The following is a 19,056-nucleotide window of genomic DNA, read 5'->3' on the forward strand; positions in this document are numbered from 1 at the left end:
ATATATATATATATATCTATATATCTATATATATATATATATATATATATATATATATATATATATATATATATATATATATATCATATTCTTGTCTTGCTCCTCCCATTCCTTCCCAAAGCTATGGAAAGGGCGGTTTCCAAACAGTTCACAGAATTCCCCGGAATGAACTCCTTGATCCTAATCAGTGCGACTTTAAAAGTGGCCACTCCACCGAAACTGCTCTGTTGTCTGTGGCAAAAGTGTTCAAATCAGCCAGAGCTCTGTACCCCTCTTACTCAACTTAGCAGCAGCTTTCGACATGGTCAACCACAACTTCCTACGGTCCATTGTCCCAAACATGGGTATTACAGGCAAAGTGCACTCCTGGTCTGAATCCTACCTCACTGGGCAATCAATCAATGTGTCATGGATAGGACAAACATCCACATCTCACTGCCTCGCCACAGGGCTGCCCCAAGACTCTGTGCTGGGGCCCCTTCTCTTTGCCATCTACACCAACTCCGTGGGCCCCGATTATCCACTGCTATGCAGATGATACTAGAGATGTAACGATTACCGGTATAATGGTAAACCGCGATAAAAATGTTGATATTGATAAATGTTGATATTGATAATAAATACCGTTTTCATTTCAAACATCATGATTATCACTGTTGATTACCGCGATGTGGAAACCGTGTGTTTAATCCTTCCCAGCTTCATCCGAGCCTGCTTTTGACATACAGTAGGCCTGGTACAATGGAACAAAACTGGTACCCTACTGATTCTGTTGTCTAATCTATGGTTTTAACTACGATTTGGATTAGGCTACACCTGATTTTAAAAGGCGGAACTTTTTCACCGCAAAGTGTGCACTGCATCATGTAGCCACTCTGCGTCTTTTTATGTTCGCGTCCACATTAAATCCATTCCACTCACGTTTTTAAGAGAATACAGTAGCCTAAAGTTTTATTTTGAACTCTTACTTTGTTCTCACTCATTGCATCCAAATAACAGAAATAGCAAACTCCAAGTTATGGTAGGGTAAGTTAAGCTATAAGCACATAGCCAATTAAACATGAACACTTTTTGAAACTATTTCAGCTTGTGTAGGCCTATCAGTGCTTTCTGAACATATTGAACACACTTTTAGAAATACTGTGATAATACCGAAAACCGTGATAATTTTGAGGTTACATTTTCATACTGTTACATCCCTAGATGATCCCCAACCATATCTGTCTTTCCCGCCTGATGACACTACAGAGCAGATGTCAGATTATTTTTCTGACATATAGTATAGTATAGTATAGTATAGTATATATACTTTTTTGATCTCGTGAGGGAAACTTGGTCTCTGCATTTAACCCAATCGGTGAATTAGTGAAACACAAACAGCACACAGTGAACACACAGTGAGGTGAAGCACACACTAATCCCGGAGCAGTGAGCTGCCTGCTACAACGGCGGCGCTCGGGGAGCAGTGAGGGGTTAGGTGCCTTGCTCAAGGGCACTTCAGCCACGGCCCACTGGTCGGGGCTCAAACCGGCAACCCTCCGGTTACAAGTCCAGAGTGCTAACCAGTGGGCTACGGCTGCCCCATATCCGCTTGGATGAAGGAACACTAGAAGCTACCTCCAACTAAACTTCTCTACAAACTAACCGAACAAACTATAGATCACCACATCTAAATAGACTTCAAAATTGACTCCTTGTCTCTTGCTCCTTGTGATTGATAACCAGATAACCTTGGCTGACCATGTAGCCTCTGTCACCCGGCCGTGTCGCTTCACACTAGTAAGTATAAGAAACATGTACTTAACCTCACACGGCACCCTTGGCACAACCCAAGCTAGTCTCTCACTTCGACTAGTACAACGGCCTCCTCATGAACCTACCGACTTGTGCAATGAAACCACTACAGATGGTCCAGAACGCAGCAGCATGGTTCTCAATCATCCAAAAAGGGCACACATTACCCCACTGTTCTCTGAGCTCCACTGGCTACCCTTAGCTACACGCATCAAATGCAAGTCACTAATGCTTACTTACAAAGTGATAGCTGGGTCTGCTCCCACCTCAGTGACGTGTGGGCAGGGTAGGCAGTGCTTACCCTGTGATTTATGCTAATCAATCAATAGAGAGCAATTAAAATCCATTTTGGATAACAATAGATAAATGCATATTTTCATGAATGCATATTTTCATAGCATTGTGTGTTAAATATGTGACTATTTGTTTTAAAACTCCTTAAACATTTCCATTATACATAAAACCAGTGCTTTCGTTTTCAATGAACGGAAAGGCTCTGCTTTTCCCTTCATTGACTTAACGCTGAGTGAATTTTGGACTTTGCGCATGTTGTTGAGGTGGTCTATCATCCTGTCCCCCGCACGCACTGACTGGTCATTTGTAAGCTTTTCCCAATTAATTTGACAGTCCTTTCCCATGTGAACTACTTAGCATTGGCTCTTGTCCTGAACCTGAGCAATATGGCCTGCTACATTTTTTCCAAAGAACCAAAGACGCTAACATCCTGACATTGCAGAGAAATGTTTAGGCTGAAATGTTGCAACCGTCTTGGGCCTGGCATAGCCTAAAGGCAAACTTAGTAGGCACGAGTAGGCTATGTTTTCTTGCACGGCTACTGAAGATGTAGGCATTTAAAAGTAGTCAGCGTAAAAGACAAACATACAGCAATGTAAAGATGTGAAGCCCATAGTCGACTCGACACACTGGGAAATGCTATGATGCTCCCATTGGGATAACATAGGACTACTAGTTTTACACACTGGGAAGTGCTGTGATGCTCCCATTGGGATAACATAGGACTACTAGTTTTACACACTGGGAAGTGCTGTGATGCTCCCATTGGGATAACATAGGACTACTAGTTTTACAGCAAGCACAAGGTAAAACTTGTGATTCATGTTGGAAACGTATTGACTGTAAAGAATAACTTTCAAAGCCTAGTTTCTTTTAAAGCCTAGTTAAGTTGATATTTTCCATGCAGGCCATCATCATTAATGTGGGTTAGTCTTATTGGCTAGGCCTACACACTGTATGTGCTGTTGACGGACATGTGACAGGTGATGCTCCATTCCCCCTGTCTCGTAGACATAGGCACACTGTCAATGCACACTGCCTACTCTGGCACTGACCCCACCGCATGCCACTGTCCCACCTACTTAAATGCCCTCATGAAGGCTTACGTTACCCCTCAGCCTTTACGTTCTTAAAGGAACATCTTCTGGCACTGCCACCCCTACACACACACACACACACATTTGTAGTTCCCTGATGGTGGAACGATCTACCAAGTGTTACCAGAGCAGGGGCGTCCCCCTCTAATTTCAACAAGCTGTTGAAACCCCAACTCTATCTCCTCTCTCCTAACGCTTCTTACAACCCAACACATCTAACATGCACTAAGGAGGAGGCGGATCAACACTAGAAACAAATCACCCTCTCAAACATCCGAAGTTAATCAACTACTAGATAATAATACTGTAGGCTGAAGCTGCACATGCTATGTGTAGATTTACACTAAAACAACCACTGACTCGGATTCAACAAAGTAATCAGTCCCATATAGTGGAAGAAGTGTTTGGATGCATTTAAAGCTACGTCCACAAAGTTACAAAGCATTGCCTTTTAAACTCACGGTTGATCACCTGTCACTTGCTTACCTGTCTGTCTGCAATTCTTCCGTTGTCTGCTGGTCCAACTTGCGTCTCCGGGAGCGTGGGACGATGCTTTTCCTGGCGTACTGACGCTCGTGTGGTGTAGGGTCTTGTGCGGACACCATGTCCTCGATGTCATCGATGGTTGGGTCACAAGCCGATGGCATGGTCTGCAGGTACAAGATCAAACCACAGACAACAATCAAACCTACCTACCAGCAAACCAGAACATGATGCTTTTTTGTCATGGCACATCCTACTTAATCAAGCATTGTACCGCAGCTAAAAATCCTACTGTGCTGATGTTATGACACAGGTATCTAATTAGCGTTGCCTCAAAGCAAAGTATGTTTCTCCTGAATGAAAATAACCACCAACATTTGGTAACTGTGGTGGCATTAGTTGACGTTAAAACCCGTACAGCACGCAAACAACTGTTAATAGCTCAAATAAAACAGCAGCATGCCTGTTTACTCTTACAAACGTTACAGCATGGCTTGAAGTTTGACAACTTCATGTGTTGTGGATTAGCATAGCCGCCAGAAATGGCCCACGTGTTGTTATCTATATAGATATGGCGATAAAAGCCAGCGTTATAACTCTTACTGGTATTACAAGTGATGTTCTGTTCTCCAAAACTGCCTGGATTAACGTCAAAAGGTTGATATTCCTGATTTAAAGATCCAAACTTTCTTGAGCTAACACATTTGGGCTAACTCACCGCCATACTGAAAACAACCTATGACCTCGTGGGAACTACAGCTCACTAAATGGGACAAAAGTAATCCTGAAGGCGTTTCGTTCTGCCATACATCGAAGAGCTCTTCTCTTGTACTAGATCATATTATCATTAATATCAAAAATAATTTGTATTTTACATTGGCCAAGATTATTTGTAAATGTGAAGCTTTAAAAAGCCAGTGTGGTCTACCCTGCAAGACGAGTGAAAAATGAGCAACCTGTCCTAAAAGTAGTGGACCATCCACTGTTGAATTTCACGTTTTCTGAATGTAGCCTACTGCAACCTGTTCTGGGACCAGGTAAAAGTTTGTCTGAATCGACAAATAATGTATTCCAATTTTAATAGTATGGTTAAAGGCAAAATGATAAGAACACCCACCACAATGGACAGGGATGGATTACTGCAGGGGCCCAAGGGGTCAGGGGGCCCTGAAGCCCAAGCCTTTGCATGGAATCATTGCCTCAATATCAACAAATCAGAATGTAGGCATTCCGTTAATGCACCAGAATACAGGAAATCACATCAAACAAATTAAAAAAATTCTGGGGGGGGACCCAGGGGCCCGAAAGTTCATAATCCGCCCATGACAATGATGATGATGATGATGATGATGATGATGAAAGGACACTGCTGGCCTGTTGCATTATCATAAGTGTTCTTCTTGCAATAGTAAGTCCCTTTACCATACGTGCAGTACACCCCCCCCCCTCCCCTACATACACAGCACATTATTTCATCAGGAAGCTTCTCCAACACACATATTGCACAATGCCCTCTCCCCACATATACAGCACACTATCCCATCTCCCTTGTCATCCCCCCAACACACACACCAAGACCCCTGGCAGTTGGGTTAGCCCCTTGAGCCGTGGATCTGCCCAAGGTTTCTTTCTTAGTAAGGGAGTTTTTCCTTGCCCCTGTTGCTCTTGGGTGCTCCTTGTTGGTGCCCCCCCCCCCCAATCCTAATCCTCTCCCAACTTTCTTATGCAGCCCTTGCCACTTAATCTACTAAACCCCTCTTCTACTGCACTTTTTACCCCCCCACCCCAAGAAATGCACAAATAGGCTGACACCAGACATAATTTCACTGCATTTCTTACACCCAGTAACTATATGCATGTGACAATAAACTTCCTTGTATTTAGTCTCACCAACTTGCAATCTGGAAGATCAAAGGTGAAAAATGAGGAATGTAATGCAATGGAGGGGAATTATGACAATCGCCTTAGAGATAATTTTTCAAAAACAGCAGTGAATTTCACTCAATGTGAACAAAACTCGCATTTATTTTCTGTAGAATTGTCCTTTAATGGTTGATGACAGTGAATATAAAATACATAACTCTTAAATACACACATTTCTATAAAACATGAAATACAGGAGCATTTATGGGTGAATTCCCCACATGCACTCACATCAAAAATGCAAAACTCTTTTGACATGGTCTTCAAATAACTATGTAACATTCATCTCATCAACTCTACTCTCAGCCCAAGCTGCTCATCATTCATGCTGAAGAACACCATTTTAGAACATAGAACAAAGTTAAGCAGCAGTCAGTTAGGTCCTCTTAGCCTCCCCAATGCATTAACAACCAGATTGAGTCATAACTAATACATGTGAAAACTAAGACTGGCCTCAACATGGAGAGTTGGGACTTGGGTATATTACATATTGGCTGTCATTAACCCTTAAAGGAGTAGTCACACCGGTGTGACGGGAATGTTGAGAAATGAACATTCTAAAGAATATCTGGGTTCATTGAATTCAACATAGAATTTTAGAACCTTCAATTGTTGCGGAACTTAGAATGTTCAAAAACCTACACCTTTAAGGGTTAAGAGGGGCGTGGGTTCCTCTGTAGCTTTCCCTAAAAAAACACAGAACCCTTCAATCCATTCATCGGAGTTCAGAGCAGAAGCTTAGAAGGGATTGCATTTTAAAATATATTACTGCAACACAGAATCAGCAATTGTGGTTGTAATAAATAACTTTTTTTTTTCCAGAAGGCCACTCCAAGGGTAGGATTTGGTTTAGGTTTTCCGTTAATATGCAGCTCTACGCACAGCCATTCTATAACTAAATGTTAGCATTGTAGTTATTAAAACTGAAAGCAATAGCAGCAATATTATGGTGTTTTTTTTCCTTTCTGTGTGGTTGATTGAAGTACAGGAAACAAACATCAGCTACAATGACTGCAATAGCTGGTAACCCGATCACAGTTGCAGGATTGAGGCAAGAGAAAACACAGCATTGGTTTGCTTTGTACCACACTGCTCACCTGTGGCAGGAAAGAATTTTGAAGGCACTATTTCTACACAATAACGTGGATGCACAAGTACCATAATGGTGACAGACGGTACGAACACCTTTGATCAGAAACCACCTGCCTGTCTCTCTACAGCTACTGTTAACTAAATCGCTAAGTCCACACACTGACTGAACCTGCCCATGATCAGTACAGCCTTACAAATGAGACATACAAATCTGTTTCCCTGCTCCCAATGAGAAAATAAAAGTATGCAAGTGACTTTAACTAACACCAAATACTGTACATTGGATAAACTGAGGGCATAGCAACGTCAAAGCTTCCATAAGGCCATGATCCGGTGTAGGTCAGTCAGGTGCAGTTGGGCCAATGTCAAAATCTACGACTCCTGCAGCAAGCTCCAGTAGGATAGAATATGATAAACATTGGATATCAAAACGTAAGAGGCCCCCCATCTAGTTAATATCACATGCGGACCAAAATAACTTCAACTTGGTGCTTAGTTTATTTACTGAGCATATAAGCAAAGCTTTCAAGAGACACAATCGTCAACACACATACATACAGTATGCACACACACTTTCATTTAGACAAAGCAGTATATTTCAAATGACAGATATATTAGAAAATTACTTATTTATGGTACATAAATAAATTCTAAGATGACAGAATGGACAAGCATTATGCAAGTTCAAATATTTCGAAATCCCTCTGTCTTGAGGGAATCCCTTTCAAATGTTTCTTCATAAAAGACAGAAAATGAGCCTGCAAGGGAAGTCGTCCTGCATTCCTCCTTTGGCCATGTGGTTAAACAGGTACAGTTCCTTGCTGGGACCAAAAGCAGTATAAAGTGCATTTAAGTAAAATCATTCCAGGAAATCATTCCAGGAAATCATTCTCCGCCCTAATATGAGGTCCAGCCATTTTGAAAGGCGGCGGGTAATGAAGAGTTGAGGGCACAACATTTCCATCGTGGGGTTAAGACATATCTTGACTGAGCCGTTTATGAACTGCTCAACACTGAGCTTGACATGAGATTATTCCATGACTCATGATGTCGGTCCTCTTGATGCAACATGTACACATGTGAACAAGGCATGAGTATGTAATCACATACTTCAATATTGCTTTTTTTTTTTCTTTTTTCATTTGTATCAAACCTTTACAAAGCATCTCGCTTTCAGACAATAAATGTTTCTTTAAACAACCGTTTCACATAGAAAACATCAGACAAGAGCCAATTTCAATATACCACACACACACACACACACACACACACAGAAAGGGAGCACTCCTGGCCCACCCATGGGTGCAGCTTGGCAACGCTACCTAGCAACACAGGTAAACATATTAATCTGTGAGTGTGCGTTTGAGGGGGTGAGGGTCCTGCTGGTCCTGAACTCCAGAGGGGTTAAGGCACCATAGCTGCAAAAACACCCAGCTGAGTGTTCACCTTAAAACACAGGTCATCCGCGCTGGAAAAGCTAGCCATGTAGCATGTGTGAGTGTGTTTGAGCGCTTCCGTTAAGCATGCAAGCAAGTCCCTGCAGGAGCCAAAGAGCCGATTTGAAAGTTGAAGTGCACCTGCTGTGCTGCTTCTGTGTGACCAGGCTACGAGCAGGCGGAGACCACAAAGGACCAGTGGTCTCGTGATTTTTGCATTCGTCTTAAATCAAACATGCGCAAATATGTAGCTGTACATAAAGAGACGCGGAAAAGCAGGACTGCTCACTTGATCAAAAAACACAACACACACACACACTCCACCACTATCCCATCTTTCTAATTTATCTTTATAATTTATATTAACTTCCATATTAATAATAATAATTATAAAACGTCAGACCTTTATCTCCCTCAGACAAGCACCGGCTCCTGGCTCTGCTAAACAGCTGAATGGGGCTCCTCAACAGGCTAAACAGAGACACCCACTGACCTGAAGTCTTCTTATAAACATGATGGTGTGCCCACTGGTCACCTGTTTCAGAGCTAATTGGTTGGTATGGATTAGTATTGGCATTGGGTGGTAATTATCATATTTGATTCCAAGAGGTCTTAGGAACTGAGACACCACTGGCAGTCAGCAGTGATGATGACCTGGCAAACGGACAGGAGGCGGCAAGAGTCTATCGACTCAACTGGTGCCCCCCGCTGTCAGACTGGGGCTACTGCAGGTGGTCAGTTGCACAGCAGGTAGTCCAGGGGCAGCTTGTCCAGGTTGTTGGTGTCGAAGAGGTCACTGATGCCAACGATCTCGTCGGGGTCAAGCAGGTAGTCATCCTGGAGCAGTGGGGGGGAAAGGCTGAGGAAGGAAAGGTCCGAGGCAGCTGGGTTCTGGTCCTCCGTCTGCAGTAGGAGGCTGGTGAAGGGCGAGTCGATGGGGGATAGGTTGGTCACTGCCACTGCTGGGGATGAGCACCTTTTGTCACCGTCTACAGGAAAGAAGGGGAATAGCAGGATATTGAGGTATATCAGTCCAACACCATGGGCCGTACTTATAAAGGGAGTTTAGTCTGCATTTTTTTAACTACGTCTAAGAAGCAAGTCTATAGCTAGGTTTAGCCATCAGCTCATTTACTCATTCTATGAGCATTCATGAAAATTCGATTCAAGTATACGTGCATCTGCGTGCGTTTCCGTCCACTGTGTTAATAAGCAAGTTAGACCCGTAACAGGTTTTTTTACCATAACATAACGTTTCCAAAATCATTTTCACTCAAAACGTACATTAAAAAGCTGGATTGAAACCACGCTTGTGACTATAAAAGTATTAACATTGGACGAAAACCCAGCTCGGTGCCATAAAGGTTCCAAAGTTCAGCTCCCAGCTCTAGTGTGCCCTGGCTTCAAACTGAAAATATATTTCCAAACTCGTCAAAATACACACTGGTGGCTTGATGTACATATACCAAGCACAGGCCAAACCACCGGAGAACCACTTACCATCTGACACCTTCATGAATGTTGTGGAAGCGCTACTTTGGCCACCATCTTTGATAGGGCTGTCTGTCTCACTTTCCTCCGGGCACAGGAAGACATCGATGGGGCCCTTAGTGCTGGTCAAGTGGACCTGTAAATTCTGGAGTCAAAATCGGGAGATTTCTTTACAAGACAAATACGAAACTAAGACAACAGGTAAAAAGGCCAACACAAAACATTGTGCTATGCAAGAGCAGATTCTCTTCTCCAGTCAAGCTTGTGGTAGCATCATGTTGGATAATGAGCTTGGAGAAAGACTGGAAAAGTACTGTTCTCTTTGTTAAAGGTGTACCATCACACCGGTGTGACGGGAATGTTGGACAATGAACGTTCTAAAGAATATCTGGGTTCATTCAGAGCCTTATAGATAGTCGCAACTCTCTATCGATATGGCTCTGGGTTCATTGAATTCAACATAGAATTTTAGAACCTTGAATTGTTGCAGAACTAAATCTTGCGTTAGAATGTTCAAAATCCACACCTTTAGGCAGGGATTACACTGACCAGCGGCAAGTGGCAGGCTTCCTATTGTTCTCTACGGTTCGGCAGTGGAACGCTGGTCTAACACTAGCGTTGAACAAGCTGAGCGTTGAACTTGGTTCAACTTTCAAAACGCAATGAGAGCGTATTCAATTGGGAGTTGAGGCAAACCGTTTGTTTCCATAGGAACGAGATAGAACTTATTATGGTCCGAGTGTTGCGTTACACTTGCCGCTGTCCAAAGTGATCCCCTGCCTTAAGGGTTAATGTCTACACACATACAGCACTCGTGTTTGTTCCCTTGTGCCGCTCACCTGCTCTGGGTCAGGCACCTCGAGCTTGGTGTCCGGCGGCGCCTTCACCACGATGACAGTCTGATCCTTCAGACCACTTAAGCGCCGCAGATCTTCATACGTCACATAGGCCAGCGTGGTGGAGGTTAAGGAACACGCAAAAACACCGAGAAACAACTACGCTGGACTCTCTGAGGGACACACACCCTTCACCAACACTTAAAAGACGTGACAAAAATAATCAAGAAAGTTTCTTCGGCTCTTGCAGAGTGAAATGTAACTAAATGTTTCTCTTTCCATCTGGCTCTCAACACCAGTAGGAAATGTTCCTTAGATTAGTCATGTTTTTGAGCCTCTACCCTGTTATTGCAAAAATCAGCATTTGAATGCATTTCTGCTTCCCTAAACTTCACATTTTACTAAATGGCTTTCTGTTCGACATAAAAAAGGAAGCTAAACAGGCTTTACTGTTACCATGGTGAAAGACAAACAGAACTGCTCTATTTATTCTCCTCCTGTGTCCTGACAGCTATGGATGAAACCACCTCTGTGTCAAGACAAAGACTTTAAATAACTAAGGCCTAGTCGAGACTTTTGGATTTTGGAGCAGTCGAGACGGTCTTTCCTCCGAAGACACTGTTTTGACTGAGTTGAGACAGAGACTTAAAAGGGTCTAGAAGAGGACTTGAGACCGGAGTTGAATACTACAGCACTACATAACCAAGCGACATAATCTAAAGCGAAGCAGGTATGCTTCTGAAACATCCTGCGGTGCACTTGTCAGAAGAGAATACAGCAGACTATAGAGGCAGCAATCAGCTGGCAGCTTGCATCACAATCAGCTGGCAGCTTGAAATCACAATCAGCTGGCAGCTTAAAATCACAATCAGCTGGCAGTTTGCATCACAGACAGAATGGAACACAGACGTGACCTAGTGGTCTGACTGGATATTTCTGGTTGGCGGGGGCCTCGGTCATGAGCTTGGCGTCCTGGGTGCAGCTGGTGATGAGCTGGTCCAGCCGTAGCTCCTCCTGATGCAGTCGGGCCAGCTCGCTGCTCAGGGCCTGCCGCTGGTTCCCAACGCCCCCTGCCTCCGACAGGTTGCAACCCCTGCAGCAGAGACAGGACAAACATACACACACACACACACACAGGTCAGGACAGGCCAGGCTCAGAGCTGTCCCCAAGAAGAAATTAAAAAGTAACAAGACACAAACACACAGGCTAGCTCTGTGCTCCAAGCCTGCCACTTATGTGCAATTTATCCTGCCTGCATCTATTTAAAGTTCTCAAGAGCCTATTATTAAAGCAACAGACCTCACTGTAGGTGCCAGCTCAGAGGATGGACAGTACATGGTCTACAGCTCTACGTCTGAACGGCATGCCTAAACCTAACAAGCTACACAACAGCACCAGCGACTGTTATCATTTAAGCTTCCTGTTGCGTCAAGAACCTAGAAAAACATGTGATGGGGTGGGTTCTACAGTTGTGTTTGACAGGCAAAAACACTCAAGACATTGAGTCAAAATATTGACAGATCTCTTGCAAGGGCTAAACAACATTTCTCTATGACAGCGGTCATTTACACCCAGGAAATTGTAGGCTTACTGAAGATGAGTGACATTCTCTGCTGAGGCAGGAAATAGCATCTGTCAAAACTTTGGATTTACTCTGACCTGACTTCAACACTAGTGTTAGAGCATTGTCAAAATATTCTAAAGCTATTGAAACATTTAGATTGTGATGCAGTAACTGCTACATATCTGTAGCCTGTGCAGCTCACAAAGCAATTTGGGAGTCAAACAGGCTTTAATTGGATCCGTTGGGGAAAGTCAATGAGTTAATAATTAGCCATCACACTTGGTGTGCATCACTCCTCACCCTGATCACTGTGCTTACGTTCGCACAAACCAAGCTTTATTACTTACACACACACGTGTAAACCCTTGTCCCTGATCATCAGACTTGTGTATAAGCAATCCATAATCAATCTCAGTGAGTGCTTGGATTTTGTTCATAGCTGTGTTCATGAAGTGTTTCCTAAGTGCTTCCTGGTTAGAGATGTATGATCTGAAGACAGACAGGCTGTCTGAGAACTTGAAGCTCAATACTTGCTACTGGAAAAATATTGACAGATCTCTTGCAAGGGCTAAACAACATTTCTCTATGACAGCGGTCATTTACACCCAGGAAATTGTAGGCTTACTGAAGATGAGTGACATTCTCTGCTGAGGCAGGAAATAGCATCTGTCAAAACTTTGGATTTACTCTGACCTGACTTCAACACTAGTGTTAGAGCATTGTCAAAATATTCTAAAGCTATTGAAACATTTAGATTGTGATGCAGTAACTGCTACATATCTGTAGCCTGTGCAGCTCACAAAGCAATTTGGGAGTCAAACAGGCTTTTAATTGATCCGTTAGGGGAAAGTCAATGAGTTAATAATTAGCCATCACACTTGGTGTGCATCACTCCCCTCACCCTGATCACTGTGCTTTACGTCAGCACAAACCAAGCTTTATTACTTTTACACACACACGCAAACCCTTGTCCCTGATCATCAGACTTGTGTATAAGCAATCCATAATCAATCTCAGTGAGTGCTTGGATTTTGTTCATAGCTGTGTTCATGAAGTGTTTCCTAAGTGCTTCCTGGTTAGAGATGTATGATCTGAAGACAGACAGGCTGTCTGAGAACTTGAAGCTCAATACTTGCTACTGGAAAAATATTGACAGATCTCTTGCAAGGGCTAAACAACATTTCTCTATGACAGCGGTCATTTACACCCAGGAAATTGTAGGCTTACTGAAGATGAGTGACATTCTCTGCTGAGGCAGGAAATAGCATCTGTCAAAACTTTGGATTTACTCTGACCTGACTTCAACACTAGTGTTAGAGCATTGTCAAAATATTCTAAAGCTATTGAAACATTTAGATTGTGATGCAGTAACTGCTACATATCTGTAGCCTGTGCAGCTCACAAAGCAATTTGGGAGTCAAACAGGCTTTAATTGGATCCGTTGGGGAAAGTCAATGAGTTAATAATTAGCCATCACACTTGGTGTGCATCACTCCTCACCCTGATCACTGTGCTTACGTTCGCACAAACCAAGCTTTATTACTTACACACACACGTGTAAACCCTTGTCCCTGATCATCAGACTTGTGTATAAGCAATCCATAATCAATCTCAGTGAGTGCTTGGATTTTGTTCATAGCTGTGTTCATGAAGTGTTTCCTAAGTGCTTCCTGGTTAGAGATGTATGATCTGAAGACAGACAGGCTGTCTGAGAACTTGAAGCTCAATACTTGCTACTGGAAAAATAAGTAGCTCCTGGGAAGTCATTTGGGGTTAAATTATAAGCAGGAATTGTTAGCTAGTAATATATGGTATGGAAACACTCAGGTCTGGGTCAAACCAGCTAACAAGTGAAGGTAAATCAGCCTGTGAATCAAATTCCGTGGAGGGAGGGACGTCACACTCTTAAAGGAGCCACACCACTTTCACAAGGGTCTACTCAATATATATTTTACTGACTAGGTTAACGCTAATGTGGAGGCACTGCAAAATAGTCTTGTAGATTAATTTGTTGAAAAGAAATGAGGTGACATTTTGTTTCAAAATTGTCTGCTATTACATATTTTGTGATGCTCATTATTATTTATTTTTAGGCTTAGGCCTATTGGGGGGGGAAACAAGTTCCAATTCATTGCATTTTTATGCTAGCCTAATAATTATTTTTGTGGTAGAAATATCAGTGGCGGCAGGTAAACGCCTGTAAATACTCGTACTCGGTTTGAAAACATTAAGATAATACTGTACACCTGGATTGTTTTGCATTCTGTGACTGTCAGTCTATGCTATTTTTCCAGGCATATATTTCATCATTGAAGATTTCTTAAAAATAGTGTTAAAATATTGTCTGGTCCTCATGAAGCCAATATCATGCATCATCTCGTCTCATGAGCTGAGTGTATCGTCACACCCCTAAAGCATAGCATTCCTAACAAGTGACCTGAGGAAGTACAAGGTCATGTCTAATGAGGAGACAGCACTCAAAAACTCCTCCATAGAAATACATGGTGTTAGTTGGTAACAGCACTATGACAAAAATGGTTGAAATGTGAACACATTGTGCCAATCATGTGGTGTGTTGTGAATACATAGCGCCGCTGGAGCAAGGTTGGGGTCGTGAAGCCTTGCGCACAGGCATTTCTGCCGAAATAGATAGTTAAGTGCACAAAAAGCGCTACAACAAGGCTGACCCCACTCCCAACCAGAACAGCCCAGAACTAGTGCCTAGTTTACACTGGTGGAAAAGGGGGATACACCCAGACTAGCGCTGGGCAGGCATCGGAGAGCAAACTGGCCCTGTGAGGGCCTCACGTACATCCACTGAATGTTGTTTTTGGACTTCTTCTTGACTAGGTGCACGCCCTCCAGGACATTTGTGATGTCGTAGAGACGCCTCTTCTGGACACTGAGCGTCTCGGCGGCCCAGTTCAAGTCCACCACGCCGTCTGGCGACTGGCTCAGCAGCTGCAGGAACTTCTTGGTCAGGAGACCCAGGGACGTGTCGTACCGCGACTTCTCCTTATCAGCCGGAGACTTTGGAGCTGCACAGACATTCAGAAACACACATTGATTTAACACTCTAATAACATTATATTAACTAATAAATCATATACATTGCAGCCGCTCCGGTCATACATGACATTCAAATGGCAGCCATGTGCTAATCAAATGGTGAGTGTTTATATATACACACACACACACACACACACACACACACACACACACACACACACACACACACACGTGTGTGTGCATATATACACATACATACACAAACTGTTCAAATTTGGCTGTAAATTGACTTACCATTTACCCTCAGTTACATTTTTTCATTCATTCATTTTGGTGAAACACCAGAATCATATCTGCGATTGCAGAGAGCACACACAGGCTACTAACATACGTGCATATTGGTACTTCAAGTAGGTTGGGATGAAAGCCTAAATGTAAATCTGTATGGTTACAGGTACTTGGATAAGCACTTAATGTAAGAGCTACAAAGCAATAAGTCTCAGGTACTTTTGCAGGGTCTGACGTTGGCCAGAGAGGGGCCATCTCTGCCCTTAGGAGTCGATCCCAGCTGAGTGGAAGAGAGCTGATCCGAATCATCCAACGCCAGCCGCCTCTTCGCCTGTGGAGAACACAATCAGTGTGTATGAGTAATAATCAGAGAGCGCGAGTGAGCGAAAGTGTGTGTGTGTGTGTGTGTGTGTACACCTTTTTTATGAATGTTGTATATTCGCATGGCTCAAGATAACATCTTACAGCTACTCCAAAAAAAATATTGCATCTTGTGTACAGAACTGCTATGGGGCCAAATCCCATACATTACTAGGCTTATTGTGGGTTGGAAATCATGCATATGATTGGGACCCATAACGTTACCCTAAAACAAGACTTAAGCTGTATTCTGTAAAAGGTTCAACCTACTTTTGTAACAGTTCCAACTGTAGCATAGCCTAAGCAGTTTCTCCAAAAACAAATAAATGAACATTAAGTACATCTGTAAAGTGCAAACACCACCACCAACCCAGTGTCAAATTCTGATTGGTTGAATTCTGTACCAAAAGAGTAGCGGGCCAATCCTGGGGTGAGCCCAACAGGCTCTACTGCATTCTTTACTCATTTACAAAAGCTTTGAGGCAATCCCATAACTAGCACTATATGGCGATAAGCCTATTTATGGTCTACAACTATGAGAGATGTCAGCGTGAAATACATGACCTTACAAAACATTACCCAAGAAGTCATTCAGGTTTTCCTCTTTTTGCCATAGCAAGGGTGGTGGCCTTTCTCTCCCATGATACAACAATTGTGTTTATAGTCCTACAAGGACTTTAATTGATTTGATAGCCTACAATAAACACTTCTAAATTGAAGAGTTAACTTTTGTCTCAACCTTCTTCATGTCTTAACTGCTAATGTTCCTTTTTGTACATATCTACAATATTGTGGACAGCTGAAAAACATCTGGATATTTATCATTTCAAAAAACTTGCTACAATCCTGAAACATGAGAACTAGGACACATATGGAAAGTGGAAAATCCCATTTTTGTTACAGCATTTACAAATGTAGACCAATTTTCATTCACCCTTCACAACAGACTGGGGGTGTTAACTTCAGCATTTGCATGGAAGGCCCACTATCAACTAGAAGTCATTATCCCTTTGTTGGGAGAGCTGTTTACTTCAAGTCTAATGCTTCAACACTGTTCTGTCATTGTCTGAGTACTAAGAACTAAACATAAATGGCCCTACTGATTTGAACACTCTTAAGTCCAGCAGGCAATGTGACTGAATTAGTCATCATAATTTCATCCCATTAACACTGCAGCTAGAATCCAGATATACTTGTAAACCGGACATTGAATTCCTCGTGTATCTTGTGGTGGCCAATTCAGGCTGGCTAGTTGCTCATTGTTGGCATCAAAGGTTCACCAACATTGACGTTACAAGGATGTACACGTAATGGCAATCGGAGGTAAAGCTTCCCGACAATACAGTAATAGTAATCAGAGGTGAAGCTTCCTAACAAAGATATCGGCCTAGCTCGTGCCTCACCACCTTGCCGCGTGGTGTGTGGGCTGCCCGACTGGCAGTGGGCTCGAGCTTCACCTTTCATTGACAACTGAGCTCGCGGCACGTCAACGTTCTTATTTGTCTGCCTTTGGCAACAATGTGGTGTTTCCCCCAGTAACACTTTAGAAACGACAACCAACCGTTCAGAACCGTGACTGACTGAACAACCATAGTGATTCAATTTCATGTGTCCATAAGCATAAGAGCTTTAAGACGATTAACGTTACTTGTTCTTCGCACTGGGCTATTGCTTAACTGTGCAGCTAACAACGAGCTGGCTTATTCCCTTCCCCCTCCAGACCTGCACACGGGCAAGGCCTGTTTATAACGTTACAGTGGTTTCTGATCTGTCATTTTAAGCCTAAACCACAGCCCTCAACCATTTAGTACCATGGTCAGAATCTGGTGTATACACTGAGCTAGATACAAATTAGCCGAAATGTTTGGCCAGCAACTTCAACATTGACCTTTTCCATTCGGGTGTGACCCCTTATTTGGTCACTGGGGTGTTGAAATAAGATAGCTAGCAAGCTAATACAACAATCTTGGGTATAACTTCTAGCGACTTCTAGCTAGTGGTAATAAGCTACTAACGACTGAAGCGGTGGCTACCTACCACAGCTGCTCCATAAAGAGCACTAGCCTACTGGAATTACAGGGGTAGAAACCAACACAAACAGTTCACCATCGATTGCTAAGAGATAGGCATCGTGTTATGTTCAGGCTTGTTCCTAGAGCTGTAGCTAACTAGCAAACATGGCCACGGTAGTTGCTACAAAAGTATTAACGTTAGCGTATGAGCATACATGCACTGAAACATCCGTTGCATCCAGTCACTCTGAGACAGTTTTAGGGGAAATTACCGGTGGACGTCCTAAAGTTGGTCGCTGTCCTGCTCCAAGTGAAGCTCCGTGGGGAGTGGAGTACAAATTGCCATTTGCAGGTTCAGACAAGCAGATACTTGAGGTTTGAGAAATGTTGGGCGGCGGGGTTATAATATGTATATACGTGGTAGTGGGAAGAGTTGATGTTAACCGATCGGATAATGCTGTCAAAACTACGTTTTTATCGAGCGAAGAGCCACCGACTCCTGTAATAATTACTTTCTCCGTGGCTGATGTTATCCCTCTTCTCATCTTTGTGGACTCGAATGCCTTTTGTCCCTTCCCTGGTTTAGACCTTTATATCTGCTTATTCGCCGCGATTCCGTTGCCAATATTCACGGCCACCATTAGACGAACGTCCTAACTACCGATATGTTAACATGTCTCCGCACATAATATCTTCATATCAGCAGATGGTTTGGATTGTTCGGTTGAAGCGGAGCGCAACCTCTTCAGCTGAAAATGGCTCCAGGAAGCCAACAATGAATGAAGGATACGGTTTACGCGCGAAATACCCTCCCGCGAAACTCATATTTCCCGGGATATTTTCAAATGAAATTTGCATAGTCTATGCGATTGGTCATCTTTATTCTAAACTCCACCTTTATTGCCATACGTATACACAATGAACACCAATGGAAACAGGGACACTGAAATGGACTGTTCCCATTGGTCAAATGCGTGAACTTTGTGAACGCCCATGCCAGAGCCAAAGCCACTCTTGGTCCATGCCTCCGCCTTAAATATCTACATTTTCGAGGGAAAACGAGGTTATTATTATGTCCGCTGAGTGGGCAATTCTTCATTTTTTTTCTATGTGTAGCAGGCTTACGTACGTACGCACACAGTCCCCGAAGTACTAGTCAGAGTTTATGAGAAAGCTTAGTAAAAACCAAACTCAAATTATTTTACAAACAGCAACAAAACAGCACACAAGCAACACAGCACCTTGACATTTAACAGTGGGGGAGGGGGAGGACTGTACATGAAACCATATTGTCCTTGTTATGTCCATGGGTAAACACAAAACAACTAGTCTTGGAAAGCAGTAGTAGGTCTATGGACATGGAACCTCAACTCAGG

The 19,056-nt window shown here is 43.0% G+C and overlaps 2 protein-coding genes across 3 annotated transcripts in view; both read right to left on the minus strand.

The window, feature by feature from the left end:
- cdkal1 (CDK5 regulatory subunit associated protein 1-like 1) overlaps positions 1-4,430 on the minus strand; it is a 264,617-nt gene extending 260,187 nt beyond the window's left edge. Inside the window, exons 1-2 of one of the 2 annotated variants that reach the window (XM_048261662.1) lie at positions 4,387-4,430; positions 3,672-3,835 (exon numbers count right to left, since the gene is read on the minus strand). In XM_048261662.1, coding sequence (XP_048117619.1) covers positions 3,672-3,835; positions 4,387-4,392 — 170 coding nt within the window. In that variant the 5' untranslated portion in view covers positions 4,393-4,430. Of the gene's footprint in view, positions 1-3,671; positions 3,836-4,271 lie in introns of both variants that reach the window. The other variant, XM_048261663.1, reaches the window with a different exon arrangement.
- A 1,297-nt stretch (positions 4,431-5,727) lies between these two features.
- LOC125306443 (transcription factor E2F3-like) lies at positions 5,728-18,473 on the minus strand. Its single transcript, XM_048261828.1, has 7 exons — positions 17,953-18,473; positions 15,528-15,639; positions 14,824-15,049; positions 11,381-11,539; positions 10,450-10,564; positions 9,620-9,755; positions 5,728-9,108 (listed from the first exon to the last, which is right to left on the minus strand). The coding sequence occupies exons 1-7, from the start codon at positions 18,223-18,225 to the stop codon at positions 8,855-8,857; spliced, it is 1,275 nt and encodes a 424-aa protein (XP_048117785.1). The 5' UTR covers positions 18,226-18,473; the 3' UTR covers positions 5,728-8,854.
- Positions 18,474-19,056: the final 583 nt, after the last annotated feature.

The sequence above is a fragment of the Alosa alosa genome, chromosome 13, assembly GCF_017589495.1.
Source record: "Alosa alosa isolate M-15738 ecotype Scorff River chromosome 13, AALO_Geno_1.1, whole genome shotgun sequence".
Classification (NCBI taxonomy): domain Eukaryota; kingdom Metazoa; phylum Chordata; class Actinopteri; order Clupeiformes; family Clupeidae; genus Alosa; species Alosa alosa.

What these genes read in the sequence shown, in the direction of transcription:
- LOC125306443 (XM_048261828.1), bottom strand. Translation starts at nt 18,225, where the DNA reads ATGAGAAGAGGGATAACATCAGCCACGGAGAAAGTAATTATTACAGGA. An exon ending in CAACGTCAGACCCTGCAAAA is followed by an intron (nt 15,050 to 15,527) that starts GTACCTGAGACT and finishes ATGTCTGTGCAG; the next exon opens with CTCCAAAGTCTCCGGCTGAT. An exon ending in GAGGCCCCCGCCAACCAGAA is followed by an intron (nt 10,565 to 11,380) that starts ATATCCAGTCAG and finishes AACCTCCACCAC; the next exon opens with GCTGGCCTATGTGACGTATG.